Raw genomic sequence first — 20,922 nt, 5'->3', positions numbered from 1 at the left:
GTTTTTATTTGTGCAAAATATTAAGGCAGCGCCGTGCGAGCGGACGCGCACAGGAATCCGAAAAGTTCACGGATGGCGAATAAAGAATATTACATCGACTCTTTATACATTGAGAAAAAGTTGATGATTGCGTCATGCACGCTTATGAAGCTTGAAAGCAGTTCTTACTCATTTGTTCTTGTGAATGTCTGGTGAAATAAACGCATAACGCAAACCTATTATTTAACAGCGATAATTACAGCGATTATTTGGACGTTAACATGTATAGTTTGCACCCTCTGACAGTCAAATAGGCCAATTCAATGCTTTATGTTGCGACTTAAACCACAAATGAACTTATTTTATTATTTACAATCTTGCAAATTCAAAACCGAATCCTGTTTTTGTTTAGCACAGTGACGCAAAGTCGGAGGGAAGGCGCTCGCTTATATAACCCCGAACGGCCCGGAAAGGCGGGCCATGTTTGTTTTCGAACTGCTCATATCTCATATCATATCACTAAACACGGTCGCATGACGAATTAAGACTCACGACTACAAGTGTAAAAAAAACGAGTTGAGGTGTGTTTTAGACAACTCTTTTTTCAATTTTGTGAAGACGCTGCTTGTGAGACGGCAAACGCGGTGACACAAATCGAACACACCCCGTCCGTTGTAAGGCGCCGGAAGTCCGAGAGGCAAGGGGCTCGTGACAATGCTATGCTAGCGAATGGGGAGCAGACATGGCCGAGCGGCGGGACGTTCAAAATTCCAAGAGAACCATAAACCCCGGATTTTTAACGTCCTCCAACTCCGCGGTGGCCATGGAGATAAAACGGAAGAAAATACGCCAGAGTGCATTATTCCTCCAAACAGAGGTACGAACACGGGAGGTTTCAATTGTTTTTGCCGTCAACTCTGACTGATGATAAACAGTTCGGCCGAGAGACGTTCAAGGACCGAATTGAAAAAAACAGAGTAAATCGTGTCGTCGTTTAAAATTCACGTCGTTGCATTCAGCGATCTTGTGTTTTTTGTTGATATTTTAAATTTCCCTTCGAGTGTCTTAATATGTGCATCGACCAGAAGCCGCAGGTGTGGGGGTGTTTCCCAGGGCGATACCAGGGAGACGCCCGGAATGCAACAATGGCTTTCTCTTCCCCTTTTGTTCATTTCAAATGAGACCTTCGCTGCTCTGTCTCTCTGCATCTTAAGTGAAAAAAAACAACTGAATTTGTCTATTCTAACTCACAAATTACCTCTTAATATTCAAGTAATAAGTGGAGAATCAAAACAAAACATTCACATACCCCGCCTCCACCTCTGACTATGTATGGTTTACTAAGCATTTATGATGAAGTGACCCTGCTAGAGGCCAAAGAACAGAAACCTGCATCGCAGTTAGTGCAAAATAAACCAAATGGAAAATGTATTAAATGTAGTCATTTGTGCATTTAAATGTTCTCCATTCAGCTATGTTGCAGCTGCAATAACAGCGTAATATCCATGTGGATTCTTACAGGTTATTTTTTTCTTCAAAATGTTCCCATTCATATTCCCATTCCCTTTGATCATTTCTTAAGTTCTTGTTCTGCACTGATTTTTGACAAATCTCTCTCTCTGTGCTTATAGAAGGGAGTCCTTATTCATTAGTTGTTATCAAATGGTTTGTTTGTTTTAAGCTGTGTTGATATCGTTGTTGACATATAATTACAATATATATAGTCAGGTTTTCATGTGTTGTCTCCATTTGAGTTGCTATATAGCTTGTTATATCTTGCCTTTTTTGTCAGTGATATTGTACTGGGGCTTATTTTTGTAGATTCAAAGTCGCAAGTCTTTTAAGTATTTTTGTAACATTGGCATATAATGCTAATAATCTAGATATTACCTGGAAATCAGCCCAAATGTACCTGGAAATTGTTATAAAGTTTGTCCCGTTGCTTTCAGAGCCAGAGGAGTGAATATGAAATCAAGTGAAAATGGTCTACCGGCCGTTGTGATAATTCATTTTTCATAATAAACATCACGTGCAACCTGCTGAGAGATGAATTAATTCGTCCGTCGTTGACAACGTTCCTCCAAACAGAGCACAAGCATCCAGGAGAAGCTGGACTTTGAGACGCGGATGCGAGAAGGGGCCTACAAGCTACTTCTGGCCTGCAGCAAGAGGGAGCAGGTACTCGATACCTCCAAGAACCTGCTGACCTGCAACACCAGGATCAGGGCTTACCTCTCCCACCTGCAGAGGAACAAAGAGCTGCGGGGCCGAGCAGGCCGGAGGTAAAGGTGAACGTCGGGCTGAAACGGCACAAAATCTCTATTCGTGTACATTTGAGGACAAAACCAACAACCTCGTTTGGTGAAGATGTTCCATGAAATGGCGTCACTCTGCAGGAGCAAAGTCTCGCAGAAGCACAAAATTCCCCCATGCATTAACAGCCGCGTGGGCGTTTCTCTGCAGGAACTTGGACGAGCGCGTGCCCTGCGATGGAACGGTCGCCATATCTGGTGAGGTTTCCGAAGTTTTACACAAGAATGATTTAGAAAAATGCAAATTAAGCTTGACAAAAGTAGTTACTCATCTGTTTCCGCACACAGGGCTGCGGATCCCGCTGATGTGGAAGGACCAGGACCACTTCAACAACAGAGGGAGTGAGTCTGCAGGATTCGAACCTTCAACCTTTTAGCGGAGTGAAACCATTAACCCGCCCGTGCTTTGCCAGGCTCCCGGCGGGTGGCCGTGTTCTGCCTGATGCTGATGGGCTCCGAGGTGTTCGACACCAAGCTGGCGGTGGTGGACCGCTCAGTCACCGACGTCTGCTTCGACGAGGTTGCCGTCTTGTAAGCGTCTTCCCGACCAACTCCGACGGCCGCCGGTGTCAGAAACTGGGGATTTATAATCTTGAATAAAAATCGAATTTTTATTCTCATGGGATTAACGTTTAATAAAACAGTAATAGCTTTCTGCACAAATTATCGTGTAGCTTTTCAAAATATATGTATTTGTAATTTTCTGGTCATTTTATAGTAATTTTTAATTAAAAGTACATTTTTTTTTTTTCACTCATGATTTCTGCTTGTGGGCCACTGGGGAGGCAAGGGAAATGTAAATATTACCTGGTTTTATTTTCAAACGTTGCATTCACTCTCAATTATTTTTCTAAATATTCCTAAAACACGGATTTAGATAAATGCATACTTTGAGTTAATTGGAAATTTGAAGCGAACGTTATTCCATGAAGGCTTTTTTGGAATATGATTGCGTGTGTCCGTCCTCCCCTGGCAGCAAAGAGGGGGCTCCCCAGTTTGAGCTGAGGGTGGAGCTGTGGAGCTGCGCCCTGGAGGAAGAGCTCACGCTGGCAAACACACCGAAAAAACTCGCCAAGAAATTCCGCAATTCGTTGGGAAAGGCCTCCGGGAAGAAGCTGTGCCCCCTGCAGGACAATCCGGACCCCGACACCTTCCTGCTACACAACCCAATACCCCCGTACGTTCACACGTTTACAAATCCTTCATAAACTGTTTCTCATGGTTATAAACCCTGTGTAAACTAGCTACTTCACGTTTATAAACCCTTTATAAACTGTACAAGTAAAGTTTACAAACCCTTTATAAACACATGTTATAAAATCTTTATAAACTAGCCGTTTCATGTTTATAAACTACATATGTAATGTTAACAGACCCTTAAAAACAGCTGTTTCATGGTTATAAACCTTTATAAAAACATGTGCAATATTTATAAAGCCTTTATAAACTATATATGTCATTTTATAAACATACGTATTGCTCGTAAACATATGTGATGTTTATAAACTATATGACCTCTATGAAGGCTTAATAAACATATATGTAATGTTTATAAAGCCTTTATAAACATATGCGTAATGTTTATAAAGCCTTTACAAACTATATACTATACTATATACTTTACCTTTACAAACTATATGTAAGTTTATAAAGCCTTTTTAAACTATAAGTAATGTTTATAAAGCCTTTATAAACTCCCAGTGTGAAGACTCAAATCCAAACGAGAGAATGCCTGAAATATTTGACTCATCGATGCTACTTGGCGGCGACAGAGCCGAGCATTTCGAAAATTACAGCACATTTTCCGACAAATTTAACAATAATCCTCTGCCTTCCCGGCACAATTTCTTTTTTTTTTCTCCGGGAAATTCACCAGCGAGGACGCGGCTTATCTGAAAATCAACAGAAAGGACCAAACGACCTTCAGAAAACGTTTAACTTTAAAAACATTTAGACAAAAACGGAGGTTCGTTTTTGGAGTTATCTTGGAACGCGTCGAGCCGAGGTCCGCCCGAGAATACAAAAACACAAAGTTCCCATCCTGCCAACACGGTCGCGGCTTGTTAAGGTGTTTCCCGTGTGTGTGTGTGTGTGTGTTTGTGTCTCCTCGACCCAGCGGTGCGAGGTTCGGCCTGCTAGCCCACGCTACGCTACGCCTGCCGGAGGCCGACGGCAACTTCCAGTCCCACTCCCTTGTCGTCCTGCAAGACGGTAAGCAGCCGGCGATAGCGGGGCCTTCGATCGCAAGCGCGGGGCTCTGACCTTTCAGACGTAGCTTAGCATCACGTACCCTCTTTGTCTTGTGTTGCTCTTCCACAGCTGAGCGGCCCTCCTGGCTTCCTCTGTACGGCAACCTGTGCTGCCGGCTGGTGGCCCAGCCCAGCTGCATGACCCGCACCATGATGGCCGGCTACCTGAGCCAGAAGGTGCGTAGATCAGCGTCGCCATCGGCGTTCCTTTTCCCCTGAAGGCGCTAACGCTCCCTTGCTCTCCTGCGGTTGCCTTTCCAGCAAACTGTGGACGGGCTTCAGCGCTGCTGCCGGCTCTACTGCACCCTGAGCGCCGGCTCCCTGTCCTGCTACTTCAGCCCCGAGGAGATCGACGCGAAAGTGCCTCCCACTCTGACGGCGGCCATCAACAAAGTAAGACGTCCGCGGCCCCCGGGATCCTGTAATTACAAAACGCATCGCTTATTACACAGTGATAAAGCAGTTATAACACAACAGGAAGATATTCTGCATCGGACGACTCTGAGAATCACTTGAGCGATGAGTGGCGCGGCGTGAGGAGCCCTCCGGAGCTCTCAGAAGAGTTCCAACTACCTGATTGCCGTGTCGAAGAAGCGCATGATGTCACCAAGTTTCCTGTCTTCAGCATATAAAAAAAAAAAAAGATGCTTCATTTACTCTTGGTTAGAAAATCCACTTCACGGGGATCGCAGGAAAGTCCAATGCCAAATCAGAGGTCAAGAATCTTCTCTGGGAGATTCGGGGCTTTGAATAGACACAAAGAAACACTTAGAACTCCTCAGAAACGACCAAAAAAATATGCAACTTACCTGGAAATGAACAAGAAGTTGAATGAATGTCGTTGAAAAGCATCCTTTATTATTCATTCATTATCGATTGGCATTTGGTGGCATTGGACGAGAGGTGGGGTTCAACCTGGAACCTCTGTTTCACTTTCTGAGCAATTTGAGGTTATAATATTGTTGAAACACAATATACAGTGATCCCTCGCTATAACGCGGTTTACTTTTCACGGTTTCGCTACTTCACAGATTTGCATCCTGCATCGTGTTCCGCATTCTGATTGGCTAAAAAGTCACTCCACTTCTTCTCTACCTGTTCGTCAATAACGTTGCAGTTTAATATGTACACGTACGTAAAACAGCTTGCCAAATTTACATTACGTACGTGCAAATTCTCTTGCAATTTCGAGTTTCTCTAAAACCCATAATGTTGACAAAACGCTCTGGACCGACAAAAGCACCTGTGGCAGGGCCCAAAAGGCAGCGGAAGATGCTATCTATCGCAGATAAAGTGAAACTTCTGGACATGCTAAGGGAAGGTAAAAGCTATGCGGCTGTTGGTCGGCATTACGGAATTAATGAATCTTCCGTTCGTTCCATCAAGAAGGAAGAAAAAAACATAAGGACGACGGCAGCAATGTATAATAGAGTATTTAATTGTATGATAATTGTAAAAAAAAAAAAAAAAGTTTTCTACTTCACGGATTTTGCCTATCACGGGGTCTTTTTGGAACGTAACCCCCGCGAAAAACAAGGGTATAATGTAATGACGATAATACCGTGGATTCGGTCCCGTTGAACAACATGTGGAGACCCTGGTCTTCCGCTGGTTCCCAGGACCAGCGCCTCAACCCTGCTGGAATCGTGCGGCACATTTAGTGGGATTGTTGCCGGTTAGAATCTCCAATGCTGGTGAACACTTGCAGCAGAACCCAAAACCCATTAATCAACTTCCTCGCATCTTTGGCATTCTGCTGCAAACGCATTTTTTTTTTTTCTTCTCCCCTGTAATGTCAGCGATCCATCAAGCACGGAGGCCTCGTTTGTATAAAAGCAATTCGACTTTTTTTTTCCTCTTTTTTTTCGGTCCGCAGGAAACCCGGATCCGTATGATGGAGAAGGAGTCCAGAGGCCAGAGATCCAGGACCCTGTCGGTCATCAGCCCCTCGGCGGGGGGAGCCCAGAGCCTGGACTTCACGGCGGACAGCGGCGAGGAGCTGGAGGAGTGGCTGGACGCCCTCCAGCAGCACCTCTACGATCAAGGTGAGTGTGTTTGCAAAGTTAGGGTTGAATTGAAAACCCCAATCAATCCATTAATCAATCAATCAGTATCATCCAAGTGCCATTAGCGGATCCGCTAGATCCAGACACTGACTATTTCCTGGAAACCAATGTTTTTGATAACGTCTTCCCAACTCTGAGTAAAAACGTCACAGCGCGCTGTGAGAGGCCTCTCTACGAGGCGTTCAAGGCATCCTTTTTTCATTTTTCGACGCGACTTATCCGTTCAACAAACTCCCTGAGCTGCATCCCAACAGGCCAGTGGCTGCACTGCTGCGACCAGCTGATGACCATCGAGGTGGCGTCGCCGAAGAAACCGTCGCTGTTTGTCTCCAAGCAGGCGGACTCCTTCTACAACGACCTCAGTGAGTATAAATAGCACATATATACATTGTTTGTGTGTGTGTGTTTGTGTGTATACATAAAAACATGACAGAGGAGTTGAAGGTGGAGGTGGGAGTGGGTCACGGATCAGCCGTGAGGCCCATCTTTATCGCTATGGTGACGGACAAGCTGGCAGATGAAGTTAGGATGGGCAACTATTTGGAATGTGACGTTATGCAGATGATACTGTGATTTATTGTGAAAGCAGGGAACAGTTGCATGAGTTGGAGGGTGAGGCTACAGGGAGTGGATATAAAGAAGAAGGAGGAGTTTAAGCGCTTAGGGTTGAAAGCAACATGGAGTGTGAAGAAGAGGTGGAGGAATGTGTGGCAGCAGACGGAGGAAAAAGTCAGGTGATAAAAGAGAATCATCCAGGATGACGGTGGAGGCGAGAGCAGAGGTTGTGGCGACGCTCAGACGTGATCTTACCCGCTCTGCTTCCCGCCCGCAGGCATCGGCTCTCCCGGGAAGTTCGAGGGCATCACGGACATCATCCACACCAAGATCGAGGAGACGGGCGGCCGCTTCCTTATCGGCAGAGAGGAGGAGACGGAGAAGCCCGATTGGTCCACCCTGTTCGACGGCTCGCACCCGGTGGTCGTCCAGAGAGGCGTCCTGTCCCGCTGCAAAACATCCACCCCGTGTACAAGCCCCGCCCCCGCTACCGGCTCCACGCCGGCCAGCAACAAGAAACGCCATGCCCCGCCTCCTCCCGCCGACCGGGAGCCGTATTCGCCGCCGACTCGCCCCGCCCGACCTCCTCCTCCTCCTTACCAAGAAAAGGAGAACTCCCGCGGCTCACGCCCGGCTCCCAAATCCAAAACGGGGAGACCCTCCCTGGACGCCAAGTTCTCCGCCATCATCCAGCAGCTGCAGCGGAGCCACGCCGCAGGGGGCGGAGCCGCCGGCCGCAAGAATGCCCCGCTGGGCATCCTCGACGTCCAGCCCCAAGGCCAGCCTCCGGCGGATCACTGGGGGCCCGTGGTCGCCGGCGACCCCGGCTCGGTCGGGAACGCTCGCAACCGCGGGCCGTCCGGCGAGCACAGGGGACGCCACGGGAGATCCTTCAGGGAGAGAATGAACCTGAAACACGCGTGAGCAGATGCTGGGAAGGCAGCGGCGAAGATGTTCGACAATTTCAAGTCAAGATTTTTCTTTTTTCCCCCCCAAAACCGTTCATTTCAAACCCTCACACGTGCACATCCTCTGCAAATGAACCGCTCCCTCCGTCTCCAGACGGCAGAAGCCCCGGCGTCCATCAAACTCAGCAAACCCGTAGAAGTCTTCATACTTTTTCACCCTCCACCCTCCCCGGCAGCTCCGCGTGAGCTCGGTGTCACGCCGTCATCAATCCCACTAAAATGGAAAAGGGCTTATTTCTCAGCTCCGCCACTGGAACAGGTTCTAAGGAAGAGCCTGCATGAAAAGACTCTGCGATTGCAATTGATCCACAGCCATTCCCTTTTTTTTTTTTTTTTTTTATTATTTTGTTGGAACGATTGACTTATTCCACTTACTGTGACGACTTTATGACCACTCCAGGCAATTTCAAGGGATTTTTTTTTTTTTTTAGGAGCAACGGCACGCACTAATATGACTTTAACCTCTGTTTCTGCAGACAGTACATCTGACATGATTTAACACGACCTATAAACGCCACGGCAGTGAAAGAACAAATGAACGAATGAATGAATTGAATATTTACCATGTTTTTGGCCTCAGCTAATTCTGGAGATTCAGCCTGCGGACGAAACATCATCAAGGTGCAAGAAGTGTGTGTGTGTGTGTGTGTGTGTGTGTTTTAACGCCAGAAAGACTGAAGTTCAAGCCTGTGGAGATAAGACGGCAAAAATGAAATGTGGCTCATTACTACAGTTTTAATAGTTTTCGTGTATAATCTGTACTTACCTGTGTATTATATTCATATATATTATATGAATTATATAGCGCTACATAACTGTGATAGTGAATTATGTATTTTTACTTTTTTTTTCTGCATAGACTGGGAAAAATATCACGTTTTTTTTGGTAATGTGCTAATGATCATTACACTTTGTTAAAGCGGTTTTCAAGCATCCGAGGGTTAGTCGAGAAATTACCTTTTAACGCACTAAAGCTCAAAGACACGATCCAGAAATTAGCATTAAATTCACTGAATTATAAGCAGTAAATTAGATTTTCAATGCCTGTGAGAGGGGCGCTTTATGCTACGCGTGATTTCCCCCTTGCCCTCTGCAAGTGTCGTATGGATAAGGGTTTTTCTCGAGAGCGGAAAACAAAGCTGTCCTGTATATTTGTTGGGAAAACGAGTTAAAAGGTCTACGCGCAAGATTCTGGAGGACAGAGAAGTCTTCCTTTTCGCACTAGAAGGTCCGCCGGACTCCTTTCGGTGTCCTTGAGAACAAATGCAAAATACATCTCTTTAACGGGCAGTGCACCTCCTGTATTTCCAGACGACTTTCCGGCTATTTATAAGTAAAGCGTGCATTTGGGAGACGGTACATTTAATATAAAGCCAGAGGCGGGAGCTTGTGACGACCGAGCCGACATTCATCCTCCTGTTTGACTTTCAACGCTTGTTTTCTACAACGGCTATAACTTAATTGAAATGGTCGGCGTGGCTGCGTTTACTCCTGATTCGCTAAGCTCTCTCCCCCCCTCTCTCACCATAACTGCCCCGTCAGCGCCGTTTTCTTTTTTAGCATATCAATTATTTAGGCCGAAGGCTCGTCTTACGTAAGTCGCCGTGCAAAATCTCGTCCCGGAGCTGTCGGGATCTGTGAAAAGAGAAAATAAATAAATAAAAATCTCTCCAAAAAAAGGTGCGATTTGCTGGCTGTAGTCTTTGAAGCCTACTGCATTTATCTTGTTGTTGCTGATCTGCAATAAAACAGTTCGACCCTGGAGAACCTTTTTTTTTTTTTTTTTTTACCCAGGCTTTGAATTATTGCTGAATATTGTTCTTGGTAAAGGTTTACCGGGGATAGATGATAATAATAAAAGTCAAATCGTTGCTTTTTTTTCCTTTTATCCCCCCATATAGAACTGCGCAGCGGCAGCACACTGCAGCGAATATTACAGGCCTCTCTGGCTTGAAGCCCAGAAGTAGCCTGTTGTGAAGACTGAGGCGAATGGAATCTCGTATCCAGATAATGGTGTTGGAATAATAAAAGCTCATTCACACTGAGTTTGGTCTTACACACACACACACACACTTCCGTTGCATCGACAAATAAACGAACATCGAGCTTGGCTTTAGCTGTCCCCGCCCGTTTTATCTGCGTTCAGGGTTAAATAACAGCACCCAGGAAACACACAGATAGTAAAATATTTTAATTAAATATACAGGAGGTCATATCATAAAAAAAGTCTTTTTATTTCATTTATTTTTTTTTTTAACCTGTCTCGCTCGCCAGCCGGGTGATTGGTAAACAGATTGGCTGCTGTATCAAAAAAAAAATAAAATAAAACACCTCTCGGATACACATGGATGGAAATGAAGTGAAAAAAAAAAAAAAAACGAACAAAAAACAAAGGTGAAACATAAAAGTGTCCGGATTCTTAAAATCTTAGCGTTTTAAATCCGATGGTGCCGCGGTGACCTTGAAAACAGAGCAAACAAGGACGCGGCTTGATTGTGTAACTGACTTTTTATACTGCTTCTCTTCTCTTTTTAATACTATTTACAGGTTATAACAGTTTTTATATGACGACCACCACGCGGCTCTATCTACAGTGCTATTTACACAGAGGAGTTAAGACAGGAGAGATGGGGTTGTCGTGAAATTGATCCCACGTGAAACGTCCTGTACAGGAGGCCGGCGCCGACGCCATTTTCACCTACACACAGCAATGTACAGTACTTCATCGGAAATGAATGTCTTTAAGTATTCAGTAAATCTTTACACATAGACGTATACAGCTTTTATTATTTATTTTTTTCAATTTCTTATTTTGAAAACACCGGACAAGTTCACTGTGTACTCCAACTATCCTGGATTGCAATTATAGTGGTTGTCAAAGCCACAGATAGCGGGTGTTGTGGCGCCGCACCGGAGGGGGTCCGTGGACTCCATAGCCCTGCAGAAACTCGATTCTTTTTACCGACTCGAGTTTGTAAGAGTCACTCGCCGAAAAGAAAAAACAGGTTTGTGAGTCATTTGAGACGTTGAGTCAGGCGGGTTACTAGGAGCGCACGCTGAGTTGTTGAATTTCTGAGTGAGCAGGGGGGGCTACCGAGTGATTCGTTCATTGAGTTACCGAATGAGTCGTTTGTTTTAGCGAGTTGTGGGAGGGGGGGGGGTACTATGAGCTACTGAAAGATTCGTTTGTTGAGTTACTGGTTGAGTCGTTTGTTTTTGCAACTGAGGAGGGGACCGCTCCCATCTACCGCGTGTTTCGTTCGTTGAGTTACTGAGTGATTCGTTCGCCTTGAGTGTGCGCAGGGCTACTCTGAGCTACTGAGTGATTCGTTTGTTGAGTTACAGAATGATTCGTTCGCTTTGCGAGCGGGGAGGGCTGCTGTTAGCGCTGTGATTCTTTGCTCGCAGCTTAAAATAGGAAACTAGAGCTGTTGCTTTTCCCACAGGGCTAATACAGTGATTAACTTAGTATATTTATACAAATGCAGTTAGAAAAGCAGTCATACAATAGTGCCATATTGTCTTTTATTTGCACTTAGCTAGCTAGCAGTAGCAGGGACGAGCTAGTGAACGAGTTTAGCGGAGGCAAGCGAATCGTGACTCGTGAGCCGGTAAAACGGCTCACAGGTTTTGAACGACTTGTTCACAACTTCCACGTCGCGACGATTGAGCGCCTGGTACCTTTTCATTACGGCTAGGACGCCGACGACGGACGCAAGACGCCGTGTCGATGTCAACTGCCGTGAGATGGTCACAGGTTTCGCTATCCCGGCGAAACCCACAAATTCCTTTTCGCGCGAAAAAATGCTAATTATAACTGGCTGTATAGAAAAAATACGGTGGCTTACAAATCCGGTATCTGATAGCCGAGGAATGCCGTACGGTTTTTGTTTTTTTTTTTTCGTTCAGACGAGAGTCACGGCAGAATTGATATTTCCTCCCCTGCTACAGGAGATAAACCTTAAACAACCGCCGTGCTCGCTCAGATCCGAGAAGGCACAGATGTTCGCAAAGCAATCGGATCCAAAGCGACGGGAGGGGGGGGGGGGGGTTTGACTCAGCGTTGGAAGGAGCGAGGAGACGAAATGCTGATATCTGGCGGTGGGGGGAGGGGGAGAGCGTTCCGCAGCGGACGGCTGCTTCATCACGCCGCTACAGTCAGCCGGTCACGCGGGGTCTCGGGTCGACTCGCCCTCGGCTCAGTTCACAGAGTAGGAATCGGGACTGTCGCGGACTCGAGCGAAGGGAACGTCCGAGGCCACGACGAAACGGCAGTGGCGGAAAAAACGGAGGCGGGCGGAGCGACGGCACACACTGTCAAGGTGGAGGACACGGGGCCTGTCACAAGAATCATCACGTTGATCTATCGCGCGAAGATCGGCGGTGATTGCGCGGACGTCGAAGAATCCCGCCGCCCCCTGGTTCGTCTTGTGTCGCCGATTTGGTCGAGGAACCGCGTGTTTTCAGAAGAAACCAACGGTTGATTTTGTACAGGAAAACATGACTTTAAGCGAGAGAACGACACGGACTAGCTTGTCAGCGAAGTCGCACGCGGTTACGGCGGGTTCTTCGGGTGAGATCTGCGGAAATGACGATGATTCAGAATGTAGTGACGGGCGAAAAAGACACAAAGCAAACAAATTCACAGATCCAGAGGGAAACCTCAATCCGGGGAGGTGAGTGGGGAGGGGGGGGGTTGAGGCCGGAAACACCCAGGACATAGACGGCACCATGAGGTATGTGAAACAGGTGGTTGAACCGGCGTCACACTCACCCCCCTCCCCCCCCCCCTCGGCGAAAACCGACTCGCCTCTCTCTGAATCTCCTCGTTCGGACGGCGGAGGGTTCGGGTTTGAACCGAATGCTGGTATGGCTTGAACCGGGTTCGTTTTTTTTTTTTTTCTACCTTGGGGGAAAAAAAAAAACGTGCAGTTATTGTGACAGGCCCGAGACGGGACTCCTTGGAGTAATGCGACAGCGACGAGTCCGACGGCTCCTGGGCACGCCGATGACGTGTAAACAGATACAACACCACTGGCTACTAAATGTGTAATAATGCGTTAACGGCTGTTGAGCCCCCTCACCCTCCACCCCTAGTTAATGTTCTCAACCTTGTAGTGTCACTTGTAGTGTTTTTTTTTTTTACGCAACAAAGTTTTAGCCCTCAGACGTAGTAAACAAATGGCTTCTCTCTGTTGCACCTCCGCCGTCACCGGGGCGACGACCTGACCGACGGCGGCCGAGAGCGGGCGAGCTAACGCGTGAGCACATACACATCGGAATTGTGCAAATAAGTATACAACAACAACAACAAAAAAAAAAAATGATACAGTAAGTGGTAACAAAAATACAGAACAGTGCAAAGTATATAAACAAATGCATAAACAAATTAAAAAAAAAAAAAAAAATTGGAATTTTCAGTCTGATCAGTCTAGCGCTCTGTAATCAGTGTTATATTCAGTGTTTCTTTCATTTCATCTGAGCCACTGAGAGACAGAGAGGTCTTAGGGTGGGGGGGTGGAGGTCCACGCTCCCCTCACAGTCTGGTGCTGGGGTGGACCGAGGACAGCTGCGGCGGCGGCAGGGTGGAGAGCGGGTAGAGGTGGTGCAGCAGGTCCCCGTACAGGGCGGCCCCCCCCGGGTGCCTGTAGAAGTGGTGCGGGCTGGGGCCCGAGGCCAGCAGCTGCCTGTGGAGCATCATGGAGTGGAAAGCCAGCGGCGGCACCAGCGGAGACACGGCCGACTGGCTCTTCAGGTACTGCAGGCTCGGGTGCTGCTGCAGGCCGTCCTGGGCGCCGGGCGACACCAGGCTGCCCGGCGGGTAGATGCCGGCGTAGAGGGGCGCGGCGTGGGGCGGGGGGTAGGTGGTGGCGGGGTGGCCCTCGGGGAGGTGGTTGTTGAGGTGGACGGCGTGAGCCGGCTCGGCCGGTTTCAGCTCCTCGGGGTCGCCGCGCCGGGCGGCGCAGGCGGGGTGGATGGGCGTCACCACGCGCACCTTCCTCTCGGGGACGTCGTCGCCGTCCGGCTCGGCGAGGCCCCGCTTGCCGATCCGGACGGGGCTGGTGTCGGACGAGGCTTTGGGGCTGGGGAACGGCGGCGACGACTCCGCCGGGCTCTGTTTGGGAGGCGAGATGGTCATGGGGGTGACCCGGCACGCCTTGGGGTGCGACTCCAGACCCGGGTGCACGATGGAGTACGGGAGGCCGCAGAAGGAGGGCTTGGAGAACGACGACACCCGCTGGGAGAGCGGTTTCGAAATGGTGAAGTCCCGGGGCTCGTCATCGGCCTCCCCGCCATCTGTGTGCGTTTGGGTTTTGTCACCGTAGTGGGACCTGTAGGCCAGGCCCTCCTGCTCCACGCCGCCGCAAGCGAAGCCCGGGCCGCCGTCGCGCTCCCGGCCATAGTGGTCCCTGCGTTCGCCGTTGGGAAACCCCGGCATCCTCTCCTGGCTCAGGCAGCTCTCCGTCTGCCGGTACAGGCTGTGGAGGTGCGGCGAGGAGTAGCAGTCGCCGGCGTAGCCCCGAGTCTGAGCGGCGTGACCCTGCAGGAGCTTCTCCCCGCCGCTGTCGGCGCCGTCCTGCCCGCGACTCCGCGGCAGGTACGGCTGCCACGGCGGGCCGACCTGAGCCTGGAGGGCCTGGTGGCTCGTCCGACAGCCGTAGGGGTCGGAGGCCTCGGCGCTCCTCTCCGTCTGCGGCTGGGGTTTGCTGCTCTGCGCGTGCTGGATGACCGACGGCCGGAATATAGGCGCTATCTCCGGGACGCTGTCCGACAGGGATCTGTGCCGCTGCCCCGCCGCCTCCTCCTCCCCGCACCTCTTCTCCCTCTCCGACAGGGCAGGCGGAGCGGCGGGGTGCGGAGGCTGCATGGGGGGCGAGCTAAAGGAGAAAGGGTTTGCCTCGCACACCTGGGAAAGCAGCTTCTTCTTGGCCAGCGGAGACATGACGCCCTGGCCGGCTTTGCAGTAGGCCGCCATGTGCACCGCCGCGCCCGTCGACTCCCTCTTTACCACCCCATAGTCTTCTTTCTCGGGGAAGGAGTCCGCGCTCGGGTCCGCCGACTGTCGGTCCGCCTGTTTGCACATCGGCAACACCTTCCCCACCCTCCCCCCGTGGCCCTCGGCCGTGTCCTTGGCCCTGGAGGCCGGCTCGGGCAGGGCGATGTGCCCGGCGGCCTTGCCCTGGTCCCAGCGGTGCGGCAGGTACGGGTGCTTGGGGATGAAGTGCCCGTCGGGCTGCTCGCACGTCAGCTTCACCTGGAGCGCCTCGCTGATCTGCCTCCACTCGGGCCGGGGGCCCGGCCCGGCGTGCAAGTGCAGCCCGGCGAGCGGCGCCCGGCGGTCCGGCTCCTTGGGGTAGAGCGACGACTGCGGCTCCACGGCGAAGGACTCCTCCTTCTTCAGAGTGAGATGTAGCTCCTCCTCCTCGATCACGATGGGCTCGTCCCGCAGCTCCTGCTTCACGGCCGACAGCTCCAGGTGCTCCTCCAGCCTCTTGGAGTCCTTAATGCCAACGAGAAGGGCGGATGAGCTCCGCGACTCGTCGCTCGCCGACGGGGAAGACGGAGGAGCCCCGGTACTGACCTGCGACGGGTCGTGACCTTTGACCCCGTCCCCTCGCTCCTTCCTGCTCCCGCTCTTGGGATTGCCGAGACCTTTCAACTTCTTGGTCCCCATCCCTTTGGCTTTGGCCCCCGACGCCTTGTCCTGGCCGCCCTCCTGCTTCCGGGGTTTCACCAGGGGGAGCGGCTTGTCCTGCTCACCCTTTAAGTGCCTCTCGTACGGGAGCAGGAGCCTGAGGGGGAAAACACGCACACCGTCCCGTTACTAGTGATGTGTGGTTCGCGAACGTAACGACGGGAGCTCTCCGAGACGCTTATTTTTCTTTCGAAGGCGCACGTGATTGGTCAATAAGCGTGGTGTCGTCTCAGTGTCTGCACTTGGTGTTTCTAAATCCTAAACTTCAGTAGAGACTGCAGATCTTTTTCTTTTAGTTTTACACATTTTAATTTATGTTTTTTGCATTTTTTTTGGAGTTCTGTGTTGTTTCAGTCTGAATTGGTTAAAAGTTGATGGGTAAATAGTTAAAAGTTCTTGTATTTTTTAGTTTATCTATAGCACTGAGTTAATATTTTTGATTTATTTTTAATTATTTTATTTTGTTGTTTTGCATTTTTTTCAGGGATTCTGTGTTGTTGTTTGACTTTAAATTTGTTGAGTGTATAAAAAGCTAAAATTGTTAAGTATTTTATGATTTATTTTTTGTAGATCTGTAAATATTTTAATTTATATTTCGTGTTTTTTTTCGGGGATCCTGTGTTTCACTTTAAATTTGTTACGTATAAAAAAGCTAAAAGTTTATTCTTGTATTTCATAGTTTATTTGTTGCTGCACTGAAAAGTAAATATTTTAAATTTAAATTTTGTTGAGTCATGTGTTTTTCAGGGATTCTGTGTTGCTTGACTTTAAAGTTGCTTAGTATAAAAAAGTTAAAAGTTTAAATTAGTCAAAAGGTCACTGTAGAGCGAAAAAATACAGGCTTTTATAATATAGTAGTATAAAACATTTTTTATTACTATATTATAGAGAGCCGGTTCTCTAAAAAGAGCCGGAATTCCCATCACTACCCGTTACGTCGATCTTACAAAACCCATCGTCGGTTGTTTTTCCCCTTCTTGGCTTCTCCTTCACCCTTTTCTACTTTATCCGAATACATTCATCTGTTCATTTTCTGCACCAGAATTCAGGGTCACGTAGGCACTGAAGGGAGGCGGGGTTCGCCCCGGACGGGCGCCGGCCGATCAAAATATACAGCCATTCACCCTCTCATTCACATGTCATACAGCCATTTTTCATACGTGTGCAATGAAAAGCTACTCCCTCACACCTTTAAATGTCTATCTTTTCACTTTACCTAAACATAATTTATGCTTGCTGTTTAATATAACTGTTAATTTGCTCTATTTGCATTACTATTTATTTTGTTATTTTCACTGCACCGTGGGATTGACAGAAACGTATTTTCTATTCCTCCGTACGTCCAGTACATGCGGAAAAATTAAAAAGAAAGTTGACTTATATCTTCCCCTTCCTCCAGTGTGGAGATTTTCACGGGCCACTGTCACTGACACGCGATAAAACTACATATTTCTCACAGAGTGTGTCGAGTTCTGCCATACCGAAACCAAAAATGAGCTACAGCTTGTCACCCCAAACACACACACACACACACACACACTTACAGTGTATCACATATTCAGCTTTAAACCCCCCCTTGTTTTAATACCTGGCAAGCATCGACTAATCCCATTGTAATTACACCGCTTTCGGGGGGAAATCCAGGTTCAGAAGGGTGCCAGGGAATGTGTGTGTGTGTGTGTGTGTGTGTGTGTGTGTGTGTGTGTGAGTGAATAACCTGTTATCTCCCGCTGAGACGGATCACATGTGGTATTGGTTTAACCTTGAGAGAAGGAATATATGCGTATGTGTGTAAGTTTGTGACTATGTGATGTGTTCAGGGGGTGAGAAAGTGCAGGATGAAACGCCTCCGGGAGTTCAACTTGCGGCGTCTTTTTTTTTTTTTTTTTTTCCCCTCCTGCTCCCGGGACCCGGTGCGCCTTCGCGGTTCGATCACAAGGGGGCCCTTGGAGTGGCTGCGCTAATGTAACACTTCAGACGCTATGGTTTTTCAACTTGACTGAACGCAGAGCGGCTGCGTAGGCTCGAACCCAATTAAACCTGCGCAAAGTGACAGGGAACTTTCCGGAGAGGAATCACACTCACACACACACACACACACACACACTCACACATACACACATACACACAAAACAATCAAATTCCAACTTCTGCTTTCTCTCCGCTGAATATTTCCCAAGTTAATTTTCCGTATCTGATGTCATAACTAATAGGGACATTAGGATCTGGGTAGCATAACAATACCCGTGTGTAAAATAACCACACTGAGAACTTTTTTCAGAACTTTTTACAGCCGCGAGACGGGGAAAATGGAAATTGGAGTCAGACCAGAGAGGAAACGGGAGAGACTCCCGACTTTGCTGAGATTTCTCTGAAATTCGTTTTTTTTTTTTTTTTTTTTTTTTTTTTTTTTAACAATAACAATCCATAAACACCAGACAGAAACATGACTTTTTCAGTGCCGAGGAGGGAAAAAAAAAAAAAAAGAAAAATAAGGTTGTCTCTCTAACGACAAGAGACAGTCACACTATTCCTTTTAAGGGACACGGCGGTAAAAACAAACAATGAATCAAGAGCTGCTTTGCTTCCTCTTCAAAAGAGAGAAGGAGGAGAAGAAAAAAAAAAGCCTCAGAGAGTTCAAGAGGCTCTGTGGGATTTTTTTTCTCTCCCTCTTTTTCTGTTATTTTTCCTCTGAACAAAAGTGCTGGCAGGGAAAGCGGTGAAACTACATTTCATACAGCTGGTCTGGCACCGGGCCTCAGGCCCAGAAAGGAAATGTACTATTAAATGTGACTTATTGGAAAGAGGGAGAGCAGAGGGGTTATGAAAGAGAGGGAGGGCGGGATGGAGAGGGGGAGGAGGAGGGGTAATGACATGTTAATGAAGAGCAAAAATGATCCTGAAAGCAGGATGTTTCGAAAAACACGGCTTGAGAAACGCCGGCGGTTTCTCGGGTTTCGCCGCGTTCGGGGTTGCCGGAGCGGCGACGCACGGTGGATGCGCGCGGACGCTTCTTGCCGTCATCTGTGGGAAAGGGGGGAAAGACACGGCCGCCTTGGCCCGGGTCAGCTTTATGGAATGTCAATATGGGACGGGACGGGACGGGGGGGGGGTCGGGGGTCGGGATAATGCATGGGTTGAGGGCCCCGGGAAAATTTACTGGGGACTTAAATAGTTCCAAATGGAAAAAAAAAAAAAGAGGCTAAGATGCTATTTCTGCAGGGAGAAGCCAAAATCCGTCGCAGGAAGTTCCCGACATTGTCGGCGGTTGTTTGCTTTGTGATGATTAATAAATATCGGGCGGCCGTGCCAAGAACTAAATCAGGGATTTCTATATTTACTTTGACTTGGATTTCTGTGGGGAACAAAAGATCTCTGTTCTTTTCTCAGCTTCATTATATTTCTAAATATACATCTGCTGCTGCCATTCAAAGCTGAGGGCTAATCATGACATAAAATAATATAAAGATGATATAACTTTTCAAAAGGGAACGATGTTATCAGCTGACTGAAGGGGGACATGATTCGGCAGAACGAGGAAGTGGAGGAGGTCTGCCAACCCGAGTGTGAGAAAATCATGGAAATATCCAAACGCTGTTTCCCCAGAGACACGAGAGCGAGGTTTTTTTTTTGTTTTTTTTTTTTTACACAAAGATTATATTATTTTGTGCAAAATCAGTGGTTTTTCCACTGCGGTTCCAGGCCTGCCCAAAGGGGGGCGCCAAAAATAACACAAAGGATGTGAGTGGGGGCGAAGTTCGGTTTGCTTTTGGGGTTTCCAAAAATGAGATTGTACCGAAAAAAAAACACGCTTGCATGTTGAAATAATACAACCACTGCACAAGAAAAGGTTTTCTATAAATACAAAAGTGAGTAATTTAATTCACGTCTCTCGGCTCCCTTTATGAATCACTGTAATGGCTTGTGTGAGCATGCACATGCATGCATGTGTTTTATACATATACATGTATACATATACACATATAAATCCCATAAAGTAAGTCAAGCAGCTAAGGATAATGAATATAATATCTATTTCTTTCTGGGGTTGGGGGAGTTTGGGGGGTTTGAGCCTGCCAGCTGCTGCATTTCTTGAAAGCCTGCCAGGTGCAGTACCCAATTTTGGCCACACGGGGGCGCATGGGGCGCTTACAGTTTCCAAGAGAGTATTTTCATTAGGGAGGGACAGGCCGTGCTTTTTTTTTTTTTTTCTCTTTATGAGGTCAATAAATACTTAACTTCCTCTCATGCGGATTTATCACACGTTTTTTGTTTGAGCAGCCGTGTTTTCTATTTTTTTTTCTACCCCCCCCCATGTGTTGATGACAAGCGACTTAAAATATGCAGCGTGGGGAATTAAACGTTGAATTAAGATCATGTGTCTTGAGTGTGAAATGTAATGAAGTTCAAACATCTCTATTTATAATAAGGAGAAGTGCAATACCCCTGTCTGATTTTTGATGTCTGATTTATTATTGGTCTTTTGTCGAGATGGATAAATAATGTTACGGATGCAACCCTCCGCCGCCTCCTCACACACAGAGAAAATCAAAAAAAAATAAAACGACAACTTGGCAATAACAAGGTGACTTTACCAGCAGTGTGCTGCTCTCATCCGAGTTTTGTGTTACAGGAACAAGCAGCAGCGCTGGAATCCAAGAAAAAAAAAAAAAAGGCTAAGTCACCAAAATATGTGGAAAAAAGCCCGCGGGGCTGTTCCATTTCAACAGTTTCCCTCCATCCGTGTTGAAATTAATTTTAGCTGGTGTTGTGTTAAGATCACAAGAGCGGCTTCGTGTGTTTAGGAAAAAAAAAAAAATCCAAAAAGAAGAAAAGAAGGGAAAGGGAGGAAAAAAAATGTAAAAAAAAAAAAAAAAAAAAAAAAGGGAAAAGAAACCAGGCTATTTAAAGAGCTAGCGAACGAGCCCCGGGGGCAGTGTAGAGATTTAGAGGAAAGGAGGAGGGAGGAAAATAAAAAAAGGCTTACATTTATAAGGGCTGCGAGGAAAAACAGAGCAAAATAAAATCTTTTTCTTGAATCTGAGTGATTGAGCGTCGTCACAGAAATGAGAAAACAATAACTTCTGAGAGCGAGAG

The 20,922-nt window shown here is 47.5% G+C and overlaps 2 protein-coding genes across 3 annotated transcripts in view; one reads left to right on the top strand and one right to left on the bottom strand.

The window, feature by feature from the left end:
• The first annotated feature begins 540 nt into the window (after positions 1-540).
• Positions 541-14,522, top strand: rtkn2 (rhotekin 2). The gene is made up of 12 exons (XM_086172632.1): positions 541-856; positions 2,068-2,261; positions 2,443-2,489; positions 2,580-2,633; positions 2,705-2,822; positions 3,268-3,468; positions 4,408-4,502; positions 4,611-4,717; positions 4,802-4,933; positions 6,417-6,585; positions 6,861-6,968; positions 7,439-14,522. Exons 1-12 carry the CDS (start codon positions 722-724, stop codon positions 8,083-8,085), a joined length of 2,007 nt encoding a protein of 668 aa, XP_086028758.1. The 5' UTR covers positions 541-721; the 3' UTR covers positions 8,086-14,522.
• Positions 10,306-20,922, bottom strand: part of arid5b (AT-rich interaction domain 5B) — a 94,650-nt gene continuing 84,033 nt past the window's right edge. For both annotated transcript variants that reach the window (XM_086172620.1, XM_086172611.1), the window contains 2 exons: positions 15,712-15,922; positions 10,306-15,630 (listed from right to left, as the gene is read on the bottom strand). In XM_086172620.1, the coding sequence (XP_086028746.1) occupies positions 13,666-15,630; positions 15,712-15,922 (2,176 nt within the window). In that variant the 3' untranslated portion in view covers positions 10,306-13,665. The remainder of the gene's footprint in view (positions 15,631-15,711; positions 15,923-20,922) is intronic.

Source organism: Fistularia commersonii, chromosome 2 (genome assembly GCF_037954325.1).
Source record: "Fistularia commersonii isolate RoL2024-O1a breed Wild chromosome 2, RoL_Fcom_v1.0, whole genome shotgun sequence".
Lineage (NCBI taxonomy): Eukaryota > Metazoa > Chordata > Actinopteri > Syngnathiformes > Fistulariidae > Fistularia > Fistularia commersonii.
Note: the sequence above shows the minus strand (reverse complement) of the source record. Positions and strands in the feature narration are given on the sequence as shown.